We start from the raw sequence: 18,246 nt of genomic DNA on the forward strand, positions 1-18,246 counted from the left end.
TAAAGTGTAAAAGAGAGGCGAAAGATACCAAAGGGACATTCAAGTCGAAAAATAAACTGATAATGACATGGCCATTGCATCATTGGTTTAAGAGCGATTTTAACACCAAGAGACAGTATCTGATCCTGAATGTTTTCTTGTCAGTTTTATCAGGTTGTATTTAATGTTCATTTCAGATGATTTTGATGACACAGTAATAACTCGTTTTGTTTGTTGGATCGTACTAGTTATTGCATGACAAATTAATTAGGGGTTGTATGGTCAAAGAAAGGTATACATATATAATGTAAAGTTATTTAGGAAAATGCCTCATCTTAAAATGTTTACCTGGCAGAGCATGCAAATTGTGTCGATTACATATGAAATGCGTCAGACGGACATATACTTCTTCAAATCAATCATCAAACGAAATATCATTTATCTGCAATGTAGTTTCAAAGAAAATACCTCATCAAGAAAACTTAACCTGACCATTGGAACATGAAATTGGTCAAGGCCATATGACATATGTCTGACATATGGACATATACTTATTACAATGAATCGATATACACAATATTGACCTACTAGAAGCATAAGGTGATGAATACACTTCGTCTAAAATAAATTGAACGTGACAATACAAGCGTGAAATCGACAAGGCCATATGACATTATTTTGGGATCCATCTATATACTAAATATTGTTGATGAATCATGAATATTTACCGAGGAAAGAACACATTCTGGAAACTTGATCCGACTAATGGAGCATTAAAATAAGGCAATGGTAATGCGACAACGACTGGCTATCATGGTCTCATCACGAAAATTGTAAACCTCTATATAAGTTGTTGTCATACTGAGAAAAAGTGACGATAAAATATTGATGGTATTTGCAAATTGTTAATTCCACAGCTGTTGCCATCAGGAAAGTAATATCTCTACCTTTGTCACAGTCAGGTCAAAAACTAGTTTAAACCTACAACCATATTAGTGTGCATGTCACATTACAAGGAATTCTTCAATGGATGCTCTAGTTATATCTTGATGTTTTTTTTCCTTTAAATAATTTATTGCTGATGTCAGATCTAGTATTTTCTGTTTGTAGTTTATTCTCAAACTTCTCTGAACTATGAAGCGAGACATAGGTAATTGAAACTTGTCTTTTGTTAAAGATTTAATATTACCTCCAGGGGAATCAATTAGACAGAAACTAGAAAAAGCCAAAAGAAGTCAGGTTGCTGTCTCATAGATGTATACCCTAAATCTTTCATTCCATTCATATTCTGATAATTCTTGATCACTATCTATATTCTAGAGATGAGATATTACTAACTTTGAAATTTTTCAGGTAATAAAAGACATGCTGGTATCAAAACTTTATTCAATCACAGACGTTGGCCTTGATTACATTAACAATAAACAATTTCAACAATTAAAAAATTTAAAATAACAAATTATATCAACCATATCTATAACTTGTACAATTGTTTGCAATTTTAGGCTTCTATTCCGGACATATTTCTTGATCAACTACAGTGTCCTGTTTGGTTCTTCATAACACAAGCAATCCAGCGCTTTTCATTTAAATCCCATTAAGAAACATTTCAAAAAAGGAAATATTGTTGTGTATTACATCTTCTACAGCTTAAATACAAAACTTCATTCATTCTAGTAGAAGCAATAAGGGCTATTCACTTTAAAAATTTAAAAAAAAAGCCAACGATTGCTTGCATTATGGTCTATATAACATGGATTAATGAGGCTCATATCAAATTACCAGATATTATTTTCAAGTTGACTAAAATACCTTTACTGCTATATTGCATTCACAATTGACTTTAAAAAACACATGCTTTATTCCCAAAATACAAAAAGACATTTCTCACTGTTTGACAATAAGGAACACTGTTTCATTTTCAGCTTAGACTTAAATAAATAAGATATAAACCTAAGGTCCCTATCTATGTTATAATATTTTCTTTTTTATAAGTTAATTATTGCATAACAATAAAAAAATTCCCTGTAAATGTAACCTCACATGCTTGTTTAATGATCCTCCTACATAAGTATTAGCGAAAAAGTATTATCTTAACTTTGACATAGAACATGGGGTTTTTGTCCTTCTGAAAGTTTTCCCAACAATAAACAACTACTGTCCTTATTTTGGTGAAGATTATTCCTTTTAGAATATTCATCAGTATAATACAATGACACTATAACAATGAAGATGAGAATTATTGCTTCCAAAATAGTAAAAATATATAATTACACATGTACTTCTCTCTTTACAATATTCTTTATCTATTTAAAAGTTTCAAGCAGGTGCGTCTGTCAATACTAATTCTTGCTTAGTATAAAAATATAATTACACATGTATTCCCTGTTAACATAATTCTTTATCTATTTAGAATTTCAAGAGGGTGGAACTGTCAATACTTCATATAAATTCACTGAATGATTATACATAATTACAATGACAATGTAGCCATGTCTTAGCATCTATACGACATATTATGTAAATCTCAAGGACAGTTCAAGGTTATTTCCTTACATATTAATCTACACTTCATATAATGTAAATCTCAAGGACAGTTCAAGGTTATTTCCTTACATATTAATCTACAAGACATATTATGTAAATCTCAAGGACAGTTCAAGGTTATTTCCTTACATATTAATCTAAACTACATATAACTTTAATCTCAAGCACAGTTCAAGGTTATTTCCTTATTATATACTATATGTAACAATACAGAGAAGTCATGAAGAAGGTCTTTGCTGACAGTAGCTAGTAAACGCTGAACTGAAATGAAATGCATAAATGCTATTGCAGTATCATAGTATTGATTGATGGCACAGCCTATCATAAATACTTTTTTATACAAACTCACAATCAGAAATCATAACATTTGAAGGATTTAATCATTTCAAATGTATATGAAGCATGCGGACAGAAAGGGGCCTCATATTCAAATACATACAAAACTTATAAATCACAAAAATATACAACAAAAGTCACATAATTTCATCACTTTACAAGTTTGCTCAACAATCTAATTCCTTAGTGACCACAAATGTTGACTTTTTTATATCTGGAGAAGCATATTTTCACCCATAAAAGGTGTAAAGTATCCCTTCAATATATCTTTGCCATGAAGATTGATGAGGATATTTTAATTACTTTGTATCCCAATTAATCTAGAGAGAGATTGTTTCGAAATAGTCAAACATGGAAATACACCACTACATATAACTGCACATAGCATGTTTATAATTTCAAATGATACACAAATCAATAAAACACAGAAGCTTCCATTTTTATGTGGATGTTAACTTCATTATATATATTGATGGCTTTTTTAAAAAAATAAAAAAATTCCTAGCAATCAATGAAAAATATTTTTTCAAAGTTATTGAAGACAAATTTTATGTTATCAAATTGATAACATTGACAAAAATCAAAGGGGCTGTACAACTGTTTCTCCTTCTTGTTGTGGATGAGATATTTCACAAATAAAAACTTTTTACAGATCCAGATCAAGGGCATACAGAATGTTAATCTTACAATGGTGATTTGATTCATTTAAATACATACAGCTTTAAAAATTGATGATGCATAAAAAACGAAACAATGTTTAAAATATACTGCAAGACAAATTCCTTTGACCAGAACTTTATGGACAACACAAAGTTAAAATCTCATCTGTCAATCTACCCCTTGCCTTTAGTTCCCTAGCATTAAAGACAATTGCTTTTGGTTCTTCTGTCAAGACCCAATTTTTTGGGCATTACATGAATTAGGTTGTATAATTCTAAACCTGTGATAAAGTTTATTTCTGCAAATAAAACTTTCATGTCATGATTGATTGTTGGTCTTTAATGGCACTTTCAGCACACTTGGTAATGTTTAACAGTCTGCTTATACTGTTTGAGGAATCCCCAGTTTCTGAAGAGAACTATGACATTTTGCAGGAACACTGGCAATCATAGTCAATTAAGATAGAAGTCTAAAGTACCTTTCAATGAGCATGGTTAGAACTAACAACCTCAGAGCTGATAGGCTAATGATCACTTAAGAGGAACAACTAAGATCACCTAGCCACCGTGGCCCTTTATCCCTTTTAGAATTTTCTGTTTTTTTTTATCTTTTAAACTGTGTATTTGATTTTTCATTCCGTCTGTTTTGATACAAGTAAATTATAAGCTTGATATCTTTCGTGAGTTTTTTCATACCATGATATTATCCTGATGTGCAGAAAACTAAAACTACTCTCAATTTGCCATTAGGACAATAACAATCATGGGATAAAACTGGTTTACTTAATTCCAGTTACAGTACTATCTCTAAATGTTATCTAGTGTTGTTAAGTACAACCTATTACTCTCAGAAATGGGAGTCTTACTACTAACTAAACCTTATACAAACTGGATATTTTCTATTATATGTTAATATTATTGCTGTAAAACATCATGGACCTAACACTTCTCTTGATATCCTCAGTTGAAGGTTAACTTCAATTTAAACAAAAAAAATTACCAATACATGTGACTATTGTATTTCAAATTTCATTACCACCTTTTTAGTGCTTTATCATGTTTGACGTAATACAAAATCAATTAAATTCCTATGTGGACACCATTAACATCATTAGATATATAAATAAAGCCATTTTGAAAATCCTGTGTGTACCAGTTCATTCCTCATTCTATTCATAATTGATTATATTGACATATAACGTGTTTAATTTGCATCTAATTGCATATATTGTTCTCTATTAAATGATCTATTTTTATGTTACTATTTGATATTGATCAAGGACACTATAAATTGTTTATTAATGTCAATTCATGTATGTTTGGATTGTTATTATAAGGTCTCAAGAGTTCTCTCCCATGTTCCAGTCTTAAGTCATTCATGATGTATCTCAGTGTACATTTATCTTTAACCAACATTTATGATATGTAATTTTCTTCATTTATTTCAATAATTTGATGTATTATTTCTTAAATATTATCTGATATTTAACTTCTTGATGAAATTCTAATCACCATGTGATTTTTTACTTCTTGTCAATCATTTCCTTACAGTGTATCACCATGAAAGTACTTTCATTTCAGGTTTTTAGATTTTATTGACCACAGGAAAACTTTTCCTCTGTTCTGGAATTCATGGTATTGAAGTTCACTTGGTGTCAACTTTCACGGCTGTAAATTTATGAGGTTTTCCAAATAGGAATAATATATCCTGCTTAGAAGGAAGTCCTCACTATGATCCTCCATGTAATGATTTCCGAACCTAGCGGGCTCCTCTTTGGTATGATACTCAAATAATGATTTCAGGACCTTGATCGCTCCAGTTTGGTACCATCCTCCAATAATGATTTCCAAAATTTGAGGGCTTCTCTTTAGCAAGATCCTTCAATCATGATTTCCAAACCTTGTGGGCTCCTCTTTAGTACAATCCACCAATAATGATTTCCCAACCTTGATGGCTTTTCTTCAGTATGATCCTTCAATAATGATTTCCGAACCTTGAGGGCTTCTCTTTAGCACGATCTTTCAATCATGATTTCCAAACCTTGTGGGCTCCTCTTTAGTACAATCCACCAATAATGATTTCCCAACCTTGATGGCTTTTCTTCAGTATGATCCTTCAATAATGATTTCCGAACCTTGAGGGCTCCTCTTTAGTACCATCCTCCAATAATGATTTCCGAACCTTGAGGGCTCCTCTTTAGTACGATCCTCCAATAATGATTTCCAACTTTAAGGGCTCCACTATAGTCGGATCCTCCAATAATGAATCCTGAACCATGAGTGTTTCCTCTTTATCAGAAATGTGTCACATTCACATGTAATACAGCAGGAGCGTTATCTTTGTTTTCATTAGTTTCTATTAAACCATTAACATCTTCAGAAGATTTCTGTTTTGTGGAAGGAAAAGTTAATGTCTGCAAAAGAAACATTGCAATCTAAATCAAAGGTCTGTAGTTTAACTAAAATTCTTAAATTTGCAGTATTTATTTATTAGGCTTCATATTCAATGGAAAATAATTTATGTATTGCCAAAAATTTTTAACCATAAAAAGACATTGGTTGGTTTGTTGACTCTGTTCTCTTAAACATTAAAATTTGGACTTCTGTATTTGTCATTCTGCTGATAAACATTAAAGGTTTGAAAGTAATTTGTGTTAAACATTATCAGAAATTCAAACTAAAACCCTCATTTCTCTAATTCAAATGTCAAATTATTGTCTTCACTGATTGAGTTCAAAATGTGTAGTTGAATTAAACAATCTACCAAACAATTGATATATGATTCATGAGTACAGTCAATTCATTTCTGTTTGGACAGTCATACCTTTGTTTTATCTGTCTGTTTTGGACTTTTGATGATTTGATCAGTTTGCGTACAGGCATCTTTAGTTTCAACAGTGATGGACAATGGTTTTTTGACAATAAAATAATCTGTGTCCATGAAAACATCGTCTGGTGTAAATGTTGATTTATCAATGGAAGCTGGAATGAGTATGGAGACATTTTAAGTACCTGCTTCTGTATCATGTTTATTATTCAATTACACATAGAAAATAATACAGGAATTACCAAAAATATTGTACAGTACAACTGACCATAAAAGAAATTTATCCCCTAATAAGCTTGCATGCTGTGCAGCTTGATTAATCAGTTTGCTTTTAAAAAATTGCAAACTAAAACCTTGCACGCTGTTTCCTTAGATTTTTCCACAGCTAATCATTAGTAGTTGGAAGAATTTCAGAAAGACACCACATATAATCTAAAAACCATAAACAACATATCATTTGAAGGAACTGTTTTAAGATTTCAGTTATCAAATCAGTATACCCCATGCAAGAAACCAGTTCAAATTAAAATAAAAAGCAGAACTCTTACCAGTGGATTGATGGAACTGGGGATTGGTGTAAGCATGATTGAGTATGGCTCGTTCTCTCATATCTCTGGGTTTCTTTGGGGACAAAGGTGGTTTAGGAATGAGACTGGCTTGTGACAAGCTTGGAACACGTACACCAACTGTGGTAAAATGAACATGATCTGTAAATGAAAAATGAAAACATCATCACTACATGCTCTTCTTTTAGATAAAATATAATTAAGAAAGAAAATTCAAACTATTTTTGATAATTCTGATGTGTCAAGAAATCGGTTTAATAACTGAGGCTTATTTCTTTTTTTAATGTAATGAATTGAAAGGGAGATAATTCATGTTTATCCCAAATATTTAATTTATTTAAAAATATTGTATTCCAGATGCAAAGAATCTCTTAATTTTCTTCATCATATCAAGTGATCACCATTAATGCTATTTTCAGTTTAATACTTGGACACATTTGCTAGGTACTATTTCTGATGAAGATATGAATGAAATGATAAAACAGCCTGGTTGCACAATCATGTTGGTAATAAATAATAAACAATACAGAATACTCAATAAACCAGTTTATAACAAAATACAGGTAATACTGCCAAAATGAATACACTTGAGCTTGCAATGGAGAATGGTCTATTTTAATTCTATATCTACCTAATAAATTCCAACCCACATCTTGTCCTTTGCTTTGATCTTAAATCGTTCCTCATATCTAACCTTTATACTGAGTGTAATGGAGAATAGGCAATATCTATTGCTTAAGTGTTAGGATTTAAGGTAAATGGTCAAAAACTACAACTTGTCATGCATATAGTTGATCATATCTCACCTGATACTGTGTGTATCAGGGAGTGTTCAAGCTCACCTGATACTGTGTGTAATGGAGAGTGGTCAATATCAACAGCTAATGTGTTGGTATTTACAGCAGGGAAATATTCTACATTCTTCCAATGTCTCTCTAAAGCAGGACCCCAATTAGCCTCAGACTGACATGCTACATGGAATCTCTAAAATCAGAACACAATTAAGATTATGATAGAACAAGTGAAACTGTGAGCTACTGCTCACTAATGATACCCCGTCCCAAATATGGATAATTTTAATAGTGTAAAAATATGTAAGTGTTTGGTAAACAGGAAATTGTTGAGTGATGAATCTGAAAACGCATCACACGGTATAGCTGACTTATATAATCCCTGAAACCAAATTTCAGAAATCCTTATGATGTAGTTCCTGAGAAAGAACGAAAAATATTCATGGGACGGATAGACGGACTGACGGATGGACAGACAGAAGTAAAACAGTATACCCCCACTTTTTTAAAGCGGGGGTATAATTAAGACATTGTAAGAATAGACTATACAAATACCCTCAGCATTTGATATATACAGTACACCTGACTTGTTTTTGTGAATCTTTTTTTTTCAACATTTGGCATTTTCAAGCCAACCTAACTGTGTTTTTGGGCATTTTTTCATCTTTGTTGGTGTATAAATACAAAAGAAGAACAAGCTTGATATATTTGTGACTATTTATAAATAAATTGCTTGTAAAAATAAGCTGGTTTACATGCAGGCCTTTTAACTTTATTATAAGAATAATTTAATCTAAAGCCATGAAATTGCATTTTATTTTACACATTACTAATATCATCTTAAATGTGAACTCACAGAAAAAATGTAATATATTGATACATTGTTGTTGAATGAATTGTATCTGGTTATCAATATTCATAAATAAATTACTTGAAAATAAGTTAAGAAAGAAATAGAACCATTGATATCTTAATTGAAAACTCTTTATCCAATGTTTTTTTTTATATACTGTGGATTCATTTATTTTCGTGGGTATCAATTTTCGTGGATAGAGAAAAAAAGACGTTTCGTGGTATACGTAAATTCGTGGATCGCTGATTAAAAAAAAAAAAAAAAATCAGATACGTAATTCGTGGATTTATTTTTGATTTAGATCATATAACCTCCTTGATTTGATCAATAATAAAACAAACAAAAAAGAAGGAATTCATAGAAAAAGTTTTGAATTGTCAAAATCCTCGCTTGGTCATTCTAGATAGGTTAAAGTGTTCATTGAAAACTTCTATTACAATAATGGACAGAGACAACTAATTATTTGTTTGTTTTACAATTTATAAATTCTTGTCGGAATTTTATAAGGCATTCAAAACTCTATGATTGAAAGCTCATTTCCTTAATCACGATATAATAAACAGTCATATAAGTAAAAGGTGTGAAAATACATGCTCCTGTCAAAAACAATATTACCTACAGGCAATATCCCCGTACTTAATCCTATTGATTCTTAATCACCAGTAAACCAAACTATGACACGGTGATTAACAACTTGCAGTTATTTTCCATGAACAGTTTTAATCAATTTTAAAAAGTAAATTATCACTGAAATTATTATTATTGATTTAATCAAAATACTTGTATCTTCTTTCATTAAAAACACGTGTTATGTTACAATATTTATCGATAGTCAACACTATACTAGAACTGCATAACATAACCGGAAATAAACATCCGACTCCATACACATTTCTCAGGATTATTCTTCGTTGAATTCTTAAATTCGTGGTTCGCTGTGACCCACGAAACCCACAAAATTGGTATACCACGAATAAAAATGAATCCACAGTAATGACAATGCATTGTGTTTGAAATATATTAACTTTTTCTTTTGCCAGATTGTGTTCTCGCCAAGTGAGTGAAAGAAATGAAATACACCATACAAACTACCATATGTAGCCAAGACAATATGCCTTAACATATTTGATCTTTCAAAATGTGACACAATAACTTCAACCTCTACCTATATTATACAATTAACCTTAACCTTTACTATAAACAATAAGACAACTAACATTGACCAATACACATGTGAAACAATTGTCTGAACTATGCATTTCCAAGACAATTTTCCTTGACTTTTACATATGTTGAACTGGAATTTATTGAAACAATTGACTTGAACTCTACATACCTGAGACAATAATCCTTGACCTCTACATAATTTATAAATTAAGAAGATTGGAATGGTTATAACAGGAATGGCTAGGATTATAAAACCAACAACTTCTGTCCATACTGGGTAAATATCAATACTGTATTTAGCTGACAATGGCTCATACCCTACTGCTGAAAATACCAGGATGAACTGAAAAGAAAAATCTATTGTAACTAGAGGCTCTCAAGAGCCTGTGTCACTCACCTGTATTTACTGATGCTTTGGAAATCATGTAAAATAAGGTTAAAATCATAATTAATAGTATTAGATATTATAATGATATCTAAGATAATAACAAAAAACTGCAAAATTTTTGTAAAATTACTAACTCAGGGGCAGCAACCCAACAACGGGTTGTCGGATTTGTCTGAAAATTTCAGGGCAGATAAATCTAAATCTGATGAACATTTTTGCCACCTGTCAGATTTGCTCTAAATGCTTTAGTTTCAGAGATATAAACCAAAAACTGCATTTTACCCCTATGTTCTATTTTTAACCAAGTCGGCCATGATGGTTGGAAGGCGGGGTCATCGGACAAATTTTTTAAACTAGATACCCTAATAATGATTATGGCCAAGTATGGTTAAATTTGTCTCAGTAGTTTCAGAGAAGAAGATTTTTGTAAAAGATTACAAAAATTTACAAAAAATTGTTAAAAATTGACTATTAAGGGCAATAACTCCTAAAGGGGTTGACTGACAATTTTGGTCATGACAACTTATTTGTAGATCTTACTTTGCTGAACATTATTCCTGTTTACAGTTTATCTCTATCTATAATAATATTCAAGATAATAACCAAAAACTGCAAAATTTCCTTAAAATTACCAATTCAGGGGCAGCAACCCAACAACAGGTTGTCAGATTTGTCTGAAAATTTCAGGGCAGATAGATCTTGACCTGATAATCAGTTTTACCCTATGTCAGATTTACTCTAAATGCTTTGGTTTCAGAAATATAAGCCAAAATCTACATTTTACCCCTATGTTCTATTTTTAGCCATGGCGGCCATCTTGGTTGGTTGGCGGGGTCATCGGACACATTTTTTAAACTAGATACCCTAATGAAAGAACCTTAGTGAGCACGCTCACATACCCAACGTCCCCACATTGTCATTGGAGAAATAAAATAAGTGTAAGAAAAAAAAGTTGTATCAGATAAAAAAATTGAATCATAATTTCCTGTCAATATGCACATCTACATAGTATGTCCTTATTATCTAAACAGTTTCATGAAATTCTGTTGTGTGGTTTGAGAGGAGTTGCGATGACAAAAGGTTGCAGTAGTATATTGGGCAAATAAGTTCAAAGGGGCGTAACTCCTGGAAAAAAAATTGAATCGTAATTTCCTGTCGATATGCACATCTACGTAGTATGTCCTTATTATCTGAAAAGGTTTCATGAAATTCTGTTGTGTGGTTTGAGAGGAGTTGCGATGACAAAAGGTTGCAGTAGTATATTGGGCAAATAAGTTCAAAGGGGCGTAACTCCTGGAAAAAAAATTGAATCGTAATTTCCTGTCGATATGCACATCTACGTAGTATGGCCTTATTATCTACAAAGTTTCATGAAATTTTGTTGTGTGGTTTGAGAGGAGTTGAGATGACAAACTGTTGCAGTAGTACATTAAAGTAAATAAGTTCAAAGGGGTGTAACTCCTAGAAAAAAAATTGAATCATAATTTCCTGTTGATATGCACATCTACCTAGTATGTCCTTATTATCTACAAAGTTTCATGAAATTCTGTTGTGTGGTTTCAGAGGAGTTGCGATGACAAACTGTTGCAGAGGTATATTGAAGCAAATAAGTTCAAAGGGGCGTAACTCCTAGAAAAAAGATTGAATCGTAATTTCCTGTCGATATGCACATCTACGTAGTATGTCCTTATTATCTGAAAAGGTTTCATGAAATTCTATTGTGTGGTTTGAGAGGAGTTGCGATGACAAAAGGTTGCAGTAGTATATTGGGCAAATAAGTTCAAAGGGGCGTAACTCCTGGAAAAAAAATTGAATCGTAATTTCCTGTCGATATGCACATCTACGTAGTATGTCCTTATTATCTACAAAGTTTTATGAAATTTTGTTGTGTGGTTTCAGAGGAGTTGAGATGACAAACTGTTGCAGTAGTACATTAAAGTAAATAAGTTCAAAGGGGCGTAACTCCTAGAAAAAAATTGAATCGTAATTTCCTGTCGATATGCACAACTACATGGTATGTCCTTATTATCTAAAAAGGTTTCATTAAATTATGTTGTGTGTTTTGAGAGGAGTTGCGATGACAAGAAACAGGACTGACGGACTGACGGACGGACAGACAGACGGACGGACAGACGGACAGACGGATGGGTCAAAAACATTATACCCTCCGCAACTCGTTGCGTGGGGTATAATAATGATTGTGGTCAAGTTTGGTAAAATTTGGCAAAGTGGTTTCAGAGGAGAAGATTTTTGTAAAAAGGTAACAACGACGGACGACGGACGCCAAGTGATGCGAAAAGCTCACTTGGCCCTTCGGGCCAGGTGAGCTAAAAATACATGAATATTACTAAAATATATTAAAATCTAACCAAGGCAACTCAGATTCTGAGGGCCTTGTATAAATGTAAAGAAATTATAACAGTAATATGTTATATGCAACAAAAAAAGCAAAACAAACTCCATCATTATACAATTTTACATGCCCCTATCTTTTAAATTCATGGAATGCAAGAAAATTATCTCTTTTGAATGAATTAAATAAGAGTCATTAGATGGATGAGTGATATACTGAAGACTGACAAATGGCCACTCAGATTAAATTTTAAAATATTAAACTTCAGTCCTTTCAACATTATCTTAATTTAACTGCTGAATGAATTACATAATAGTCTCAGGCTGTTTCAGTGAAAAATGTCAACTATGACATTGACCAAATATCTCCCTTTGTATATAACATGAGAAACAACTTTATCCAATGTCAAAACATGGCAGTTCTTTTTTTAAATACCCTAAGTAACTATAAAATTAGACATTTGAATATCTTATTATGGATGTTTGAAACACTACTGCAGTACCATAATTGGACGAAATATTTGTCTCACATTTTCCAATCAGAAGTTGGTATTTCCCATTTTCCAATTTAGTTCTTTCAATTTCAGTTTTCTTGGAACCCCAGGATTTTATTTCGATATCTTATGCATGAATATATCAAAGTGAAATCGTCATAGCGGTAATGAATGTTACAAAAGTAGTTTATTGAATTATATACCAAAAAAAAAAATTTAATAAACCAATTATATTCAAGTATTTGTAGATATGCAAATTATATAAGAATTATTAATACGTACCAGTATAATCAATGGAGTTATGACACACCACAAGGCATGCCACCAGTAGCCTGTGTGATGACCAATCATATGTTTTATATTGGCAGAAAACTGTTTTACACCATAAAACCAGCCAATGGATATACACATAAATATACCAGTAACCATGATTGGGAATCCTGCTACGTATTCATCTATAACACGTAATATGTACAAACCACTCTGAAAAAGATATGTTTGAAATCATTTCCTATTTCAAAGGTAAAACAGGATAGGTGCGAGCAACAGCTTGAAACATTACCTGTTTTATAATTTCAGTCAGATAAGCCACAATATCCTATATAATTAAGTTGTACAGATTAGGACAGTCATGCATGAAAAGTAGGTTAACAGTATTTTTTTTGTAATTTTTTCCTTATATTGAAGTGTAACAAATACTCTTTTGAAAAACATTTAATCTATGTAAAGGTTGTTGTTTTAAATTTCCGTACCAAATCAATTTCATATATAGACCTTTATTTTGATCAAAGATATGCCTTCTGACAAAATAATTATTTGTCTTTCAATAATAATGCATGGCCAGTGGCTCAATTTTAAAACAGATCAATAACCTGTTTAAAATAATGTGCTTAAGAATGCCTAAAAGCATGCTAATTACCTGTGTGGTTAAAGGAAGACCAAGTAGAAATAATGATGAACAGACAACAAATAAAACAGCAATCCTCCTTCGTCTGAAGAGAGTTATATTTTCATCAATGATGGCTGTGATTACAGTTTCTACATTAACAAACTGTGTACTGATCCCCAGCATGACAATCATGAGGAAAAATAAAATGGACCATAATGGAGAAATAGGAAAATATGACATGGCTTCTGGATTTACTATAAATGTTAGTCCTATATCTGAAATAGAAAATAAATACAATTCTTATATAATTACATTAATCTTACAGAATTTGTTATGGAAATATAATTAAAGATGAATTTTGTAAGTGTATTTTAATTGCTTTTGTTATTTCTTATCACACTGAAGAATATATGTTTTATATAGTGAAAATAATTTCTGCCCACATAGTTGATGCTTTAATAAATTGAATCCCAGAAGCCTTCATTACATATGTTGTCATTGGTTGCTGTCTTGTCATATTTGTTTTTGGTTTAGCTGTTTAGACCATAAATCAGACTGTTGTTTTTCTGGTTAAAAAATGTTTCATAATTTGGCGAGTCAGAACCATTTATAGCTTATATACTATAAAGTAAGGGTTTTTGCTCATTACTGAAGCTGTACAGTGACCTATAGTTGCTAACATCTATATATCTGTCATTTAGTTTCAGTTGGGTAGTTGTCACATTGGCAACCATACCACATCCTTTTATTTTTATATCAAGGAAAACTAGAACACTCACCAGATTGAATGACATTTTCAATATCTGCACCTAGTTCATGACTTAGTACTCCAAGCATTGCAAACATGGAGAATCCAGCTAACACACTAACTAGTGTATCTCCTAAACACACCAATATTGCATCACTGAAAGCAGTACAGTAATATACTCATGAGGGTAAAAAATATTTCAAAATTTGCTTGAAATATGAACCAATGTATTAAATCATTATATATAAGAATAATGAATAACTAAGCCAGTGTAATCATTTGTTCTTCCATAGATTGTTGTCAAAACAAGCATGTGCAAGTCTGTGGAGTATAAAGTAGAAAAGATATGATCAGTCATCACCTTTATAAATTGTATAAACAAAGTTATGGCTAGTCATCACTCTACAAATTGTATGTAAAAGTTATTGCTATCCATCACCCTACAAATTGTATATAGAAAGTTATGGCTAACCATCACCCTTACAAATTGTATGTAAAAAGTTATGGCTAGCCATCACCCTATTTTATGTAAAATGTTATGGCTAGCCATCACCCTATAATTTCAATGTAATAATAAAATGTATTGCTAGCCATCACCTACAAATTTTATGTAAAAAGTTATGGCTAGCCATCACCCTACAAATTCTATGAAAAAGTTATGGCTAGCCATCACCCTACAAATTCTATGTAAAAAGTTATGGCTAGCCACCACCCTACAAATTCTATGTAAAAAGTTATGGATAGCCATCACCCTACAAATTGTATGTAAAAAGCTATGGCTAGCCATCACCCTACAAATTGATATGTAAAAGTTATTGCTAACCATCACCCTACAAATTCTATGTAAAAAGTTATGGCTAGTTATCAACTTCACATTCTATGTAAAAGTTATGGCTAACCATCACCCTACAAACTGTATGCCAAAAATTATGGCTAGCCACATACCCTACAAATTCTATGTAAAAAGTTGTGGCTATAGCCATCTACCTACAAATTGTATGCAAAAAGTTATGGCTAGCCATCACCCTACAAATTCTATGTAAAAGATATGGCTAGCCAACACCCTACACATTCTATGTAAAAAGTTATGGCTAGCCATCAACCTACAAATTCTATGTATAAAGTTATGGCTAGCCATCACCCTACTAATGGTATGTAAAACGTTATGGCTAGTCATCACCCTACAAATTGATATGTGAAAGGTTATAGACTAAGCCATCACCCGACAAATTGATATGTGAACATTTATAGCCTAAGCAATCAATCAACAAATTAATATGTGAAACATTATGGCTAGCCATCACTATACAGATTGATATGTGAAACATTATGGCTAGCCATCACTATACAAATTGATATGTAAATAAACTGTTAACACAGAGATATGTCTCCCCTTTTTGTTATTTTGATAGTAAAATGCAAATGTTGAAATCAAAATAGCAATACTTTAATATCTAAGTTATGTCAAATATTTAAAGTCCATGAACCATGACTGCAGATACAAGGCCAAAAAAAATCTCCATGGAAATGAGATGTGCCAAAGCTAATACATATGCATACCAAATATCATTGACCTACCCATAGTGGTTTCCAAATAACTGATGTAATCATAAACTAATACATGTAAACTAAGCAAAAGTTTCAAAGTCAATAGACCATGACTGAGGGGGAGGGGCCAAACAATTTCTATGGAAATGAGATTTGCCAATGCTAGTATAACTAAATACCAAATATCATTGACCTACCACTAGTGGTTCCCTATAAACTGACCTTAAATCACAAACTAATACATGTAACGTACCTAAGCAAAAGTTTCCAAGTCAATAGACCAGGACTGAGGGAGCGGAGCCAAACAATCTCCATGGAAATGAGATTTGCCAATGCTAATACAACTGCATACCAAATATCATTGACCTACCACTAGTGGTTCCCCATAAAACTAACCTAATCACAAACTAATACATTATTTATGCCACCGCCGCAGGAAACAAGATACCTATGTCTCACTTTTTGACTCCATCAAATCGAGACAAAATTATGGCTAGCCATCATCCTACAAATTGTATGTAAAAAGTTATTGCTAGCCAGCACTCTACAAATTGTACGTAAAACATTATGCGGATCGGTCAATAAACAATCTGTTATAATTATGATCCTTGAATTTGGTCAATATTGTCTAAACTACAAAACTTTAATTTCATGAACTTCTTGGCTGATAGTGACACTTTATAAGTCTACTCCTTTATTTCAAAAAAAGATGTCAAAATTTTGTTGTGGATATAAAACCCAGGGGCTCTTTTTGCAAAAAAACCTAAATGATATACTGAAGTGTAACGTTCTTTTCTTACAAGTATTTCTGTCATAAAATAGTTTGTAAAATGGGATGCAGAAGCTTTTCTTTTACTTCTTTTACTAAAATCAATTATGTACCCCAAATGTACATAATCTTAATCCATAAATGTCACTTACCTATATATGTTATTGTGAAATTTATTATAACTGGCAAGTGTAGTTAATCCTCCCATACAAGCTGACAATGAGAAGAACACCTGTACTGCAGCGTCTGCCCATACTTTTGGTTCTTTTAACTTCTCCCACTTGGGCGTGACATAGAACTTGATTCCTTTGATATTACCTTCCATCATTAATGCTCGTACTAACAGGACCATCATAATTACCATAGGAAAGGTAACAACAAAATATGCAATCTACAAAAATTTGAACAATTATATTTAAGATCATTTAAATACCATGGGAAACGTTACAACAAAATACCCTATCTGCAAAAATTTGAACAATTATTGAAATATGCTGCCCTTAATTCTTTATTTTACTTCAATTGGTTCTTTGAAAGCAAATTCCTTAAAAAAGAAGAGAGAGCTGTTATAAATTTCATTGTGAGAAATTAATTCGGTCAAGATCAATTTCAACTGGATGTTGAGAAGTCAACAATGAATCAATCAATCAAGATAAATTTAAAACTTGAACATATTGCAAAAAATCAAACTCCATACCCTTGCCGGGTTATCAATTTTCATTATATCATGTTTCTATTATGAGCAGAAGTTAAAGAAGTTATACATCATTCAGCTTTCAAGTTTAAGGGATGAGACCTTCACATGAAGGTAAATCCAGAAAGGGCTTTGAACCCATCAAATTTATAAAATGCTATTTTCTTTTAAAAAGATTTAAAAAAAAAAAAGAAGCAAAATCTAAATAAACATCTTTATATTAAAAAAACAAATTTTACAATGTGTCCATAAAACCCAGCTTCTTTCCTAAGACTAGTAAGATGCAGATGATTTCAAGCCAAAATAATATAACACATAATACACTCAAATTTTGTGGTAGATGTATATGAAGGATGGAAATATATAAACTTGGTTACATCCAGGTCTCTATTTTTGGTATATTAATGGTGTTGGTTTGTTCAAATTTATTGACATCAACTAATCATCTTTATTTATATGTCAAGTATTTTAAACACTGAGGTTATGAGTTTGAACAACACTTGTGGCAAGGTGAATTTGACCCCTATCTAAATTGACTAGGATTGTCAGTTTTCCTGCCAAAGATCACAGGTTTTCTCAGGGTATTCAGACTTCCTCCACCAATTAAAACTGGCTGTCAAGATATAGCGAGGCATGCTT

General features: G+C 31.9%; 1 protein-coding gene across 1 annotated transcript in view; it reads right to left on the reverse strand.

The window, feature by feature from the left end:
• Window positions 1-1,348: 1,348 nt before the first annotated feature.
• The window catches only part of LOC127716709 (uncharacterized), a 112,682-nt gene continuing 95,784 nt past the window's right edge, over window positions 1,349-18,246 (reverse strand). Inside the window, exons 20-28 of the mRNA XM_052222959.1 lie at window positions 17,066-17,304; window positions 14,628-14,752; window positions 13,879-14,123; window positions 13,242-13,442; window positions 9,895-10,068; window positions 7,757-7,898; window positions 6,897-7,055; window positions 6,346-6,503; window positions 1,349-5,935 (exon numbers count right to left, since the gene is read on the reverse strand). Of these exons, the coding sequence (XP_052078919.1) occupies window positions 5,816-5,935; window positions 6,346-6,503; window positions 6,897-7,055; window positions 7,757-7,898; window positions 9,895-10,068; window positions 13,242-13,442; window positions 13,879-14,123; window positions 14,628-14,752; window positions 17,066-17,304 (1,563 nt within the window). The 3' untranslated portion in view covers window positions 1,349-5,815. The remainder of the gene's footprint in view (window positions 5,936-6,345; window positions 6,504-6,896; window positions 7,056-7,756; window positions 7,899-9,894; window positions 10,069-13,241; window positions 13,443-13,878; window positions 14,124-14,627; window positions 14,753-17,065; window positions 17,305-18,246) is intronic.

This window comes from Mytilus californianus, unplaced genomic scaffold (genome assembly GCF_021869535.1).
Source record: "Mytilus californianus isolate M0D057914Y unplaced genomic scaffold, xbMytCali1.0.p SCAF_9, whole genome shotgun sequence".
NCBI lineage: Eukaryota > Metazoa > Mollusca > Bivalvia > Mytilida > Mytilidae > Mytilus > Mytilus californianus.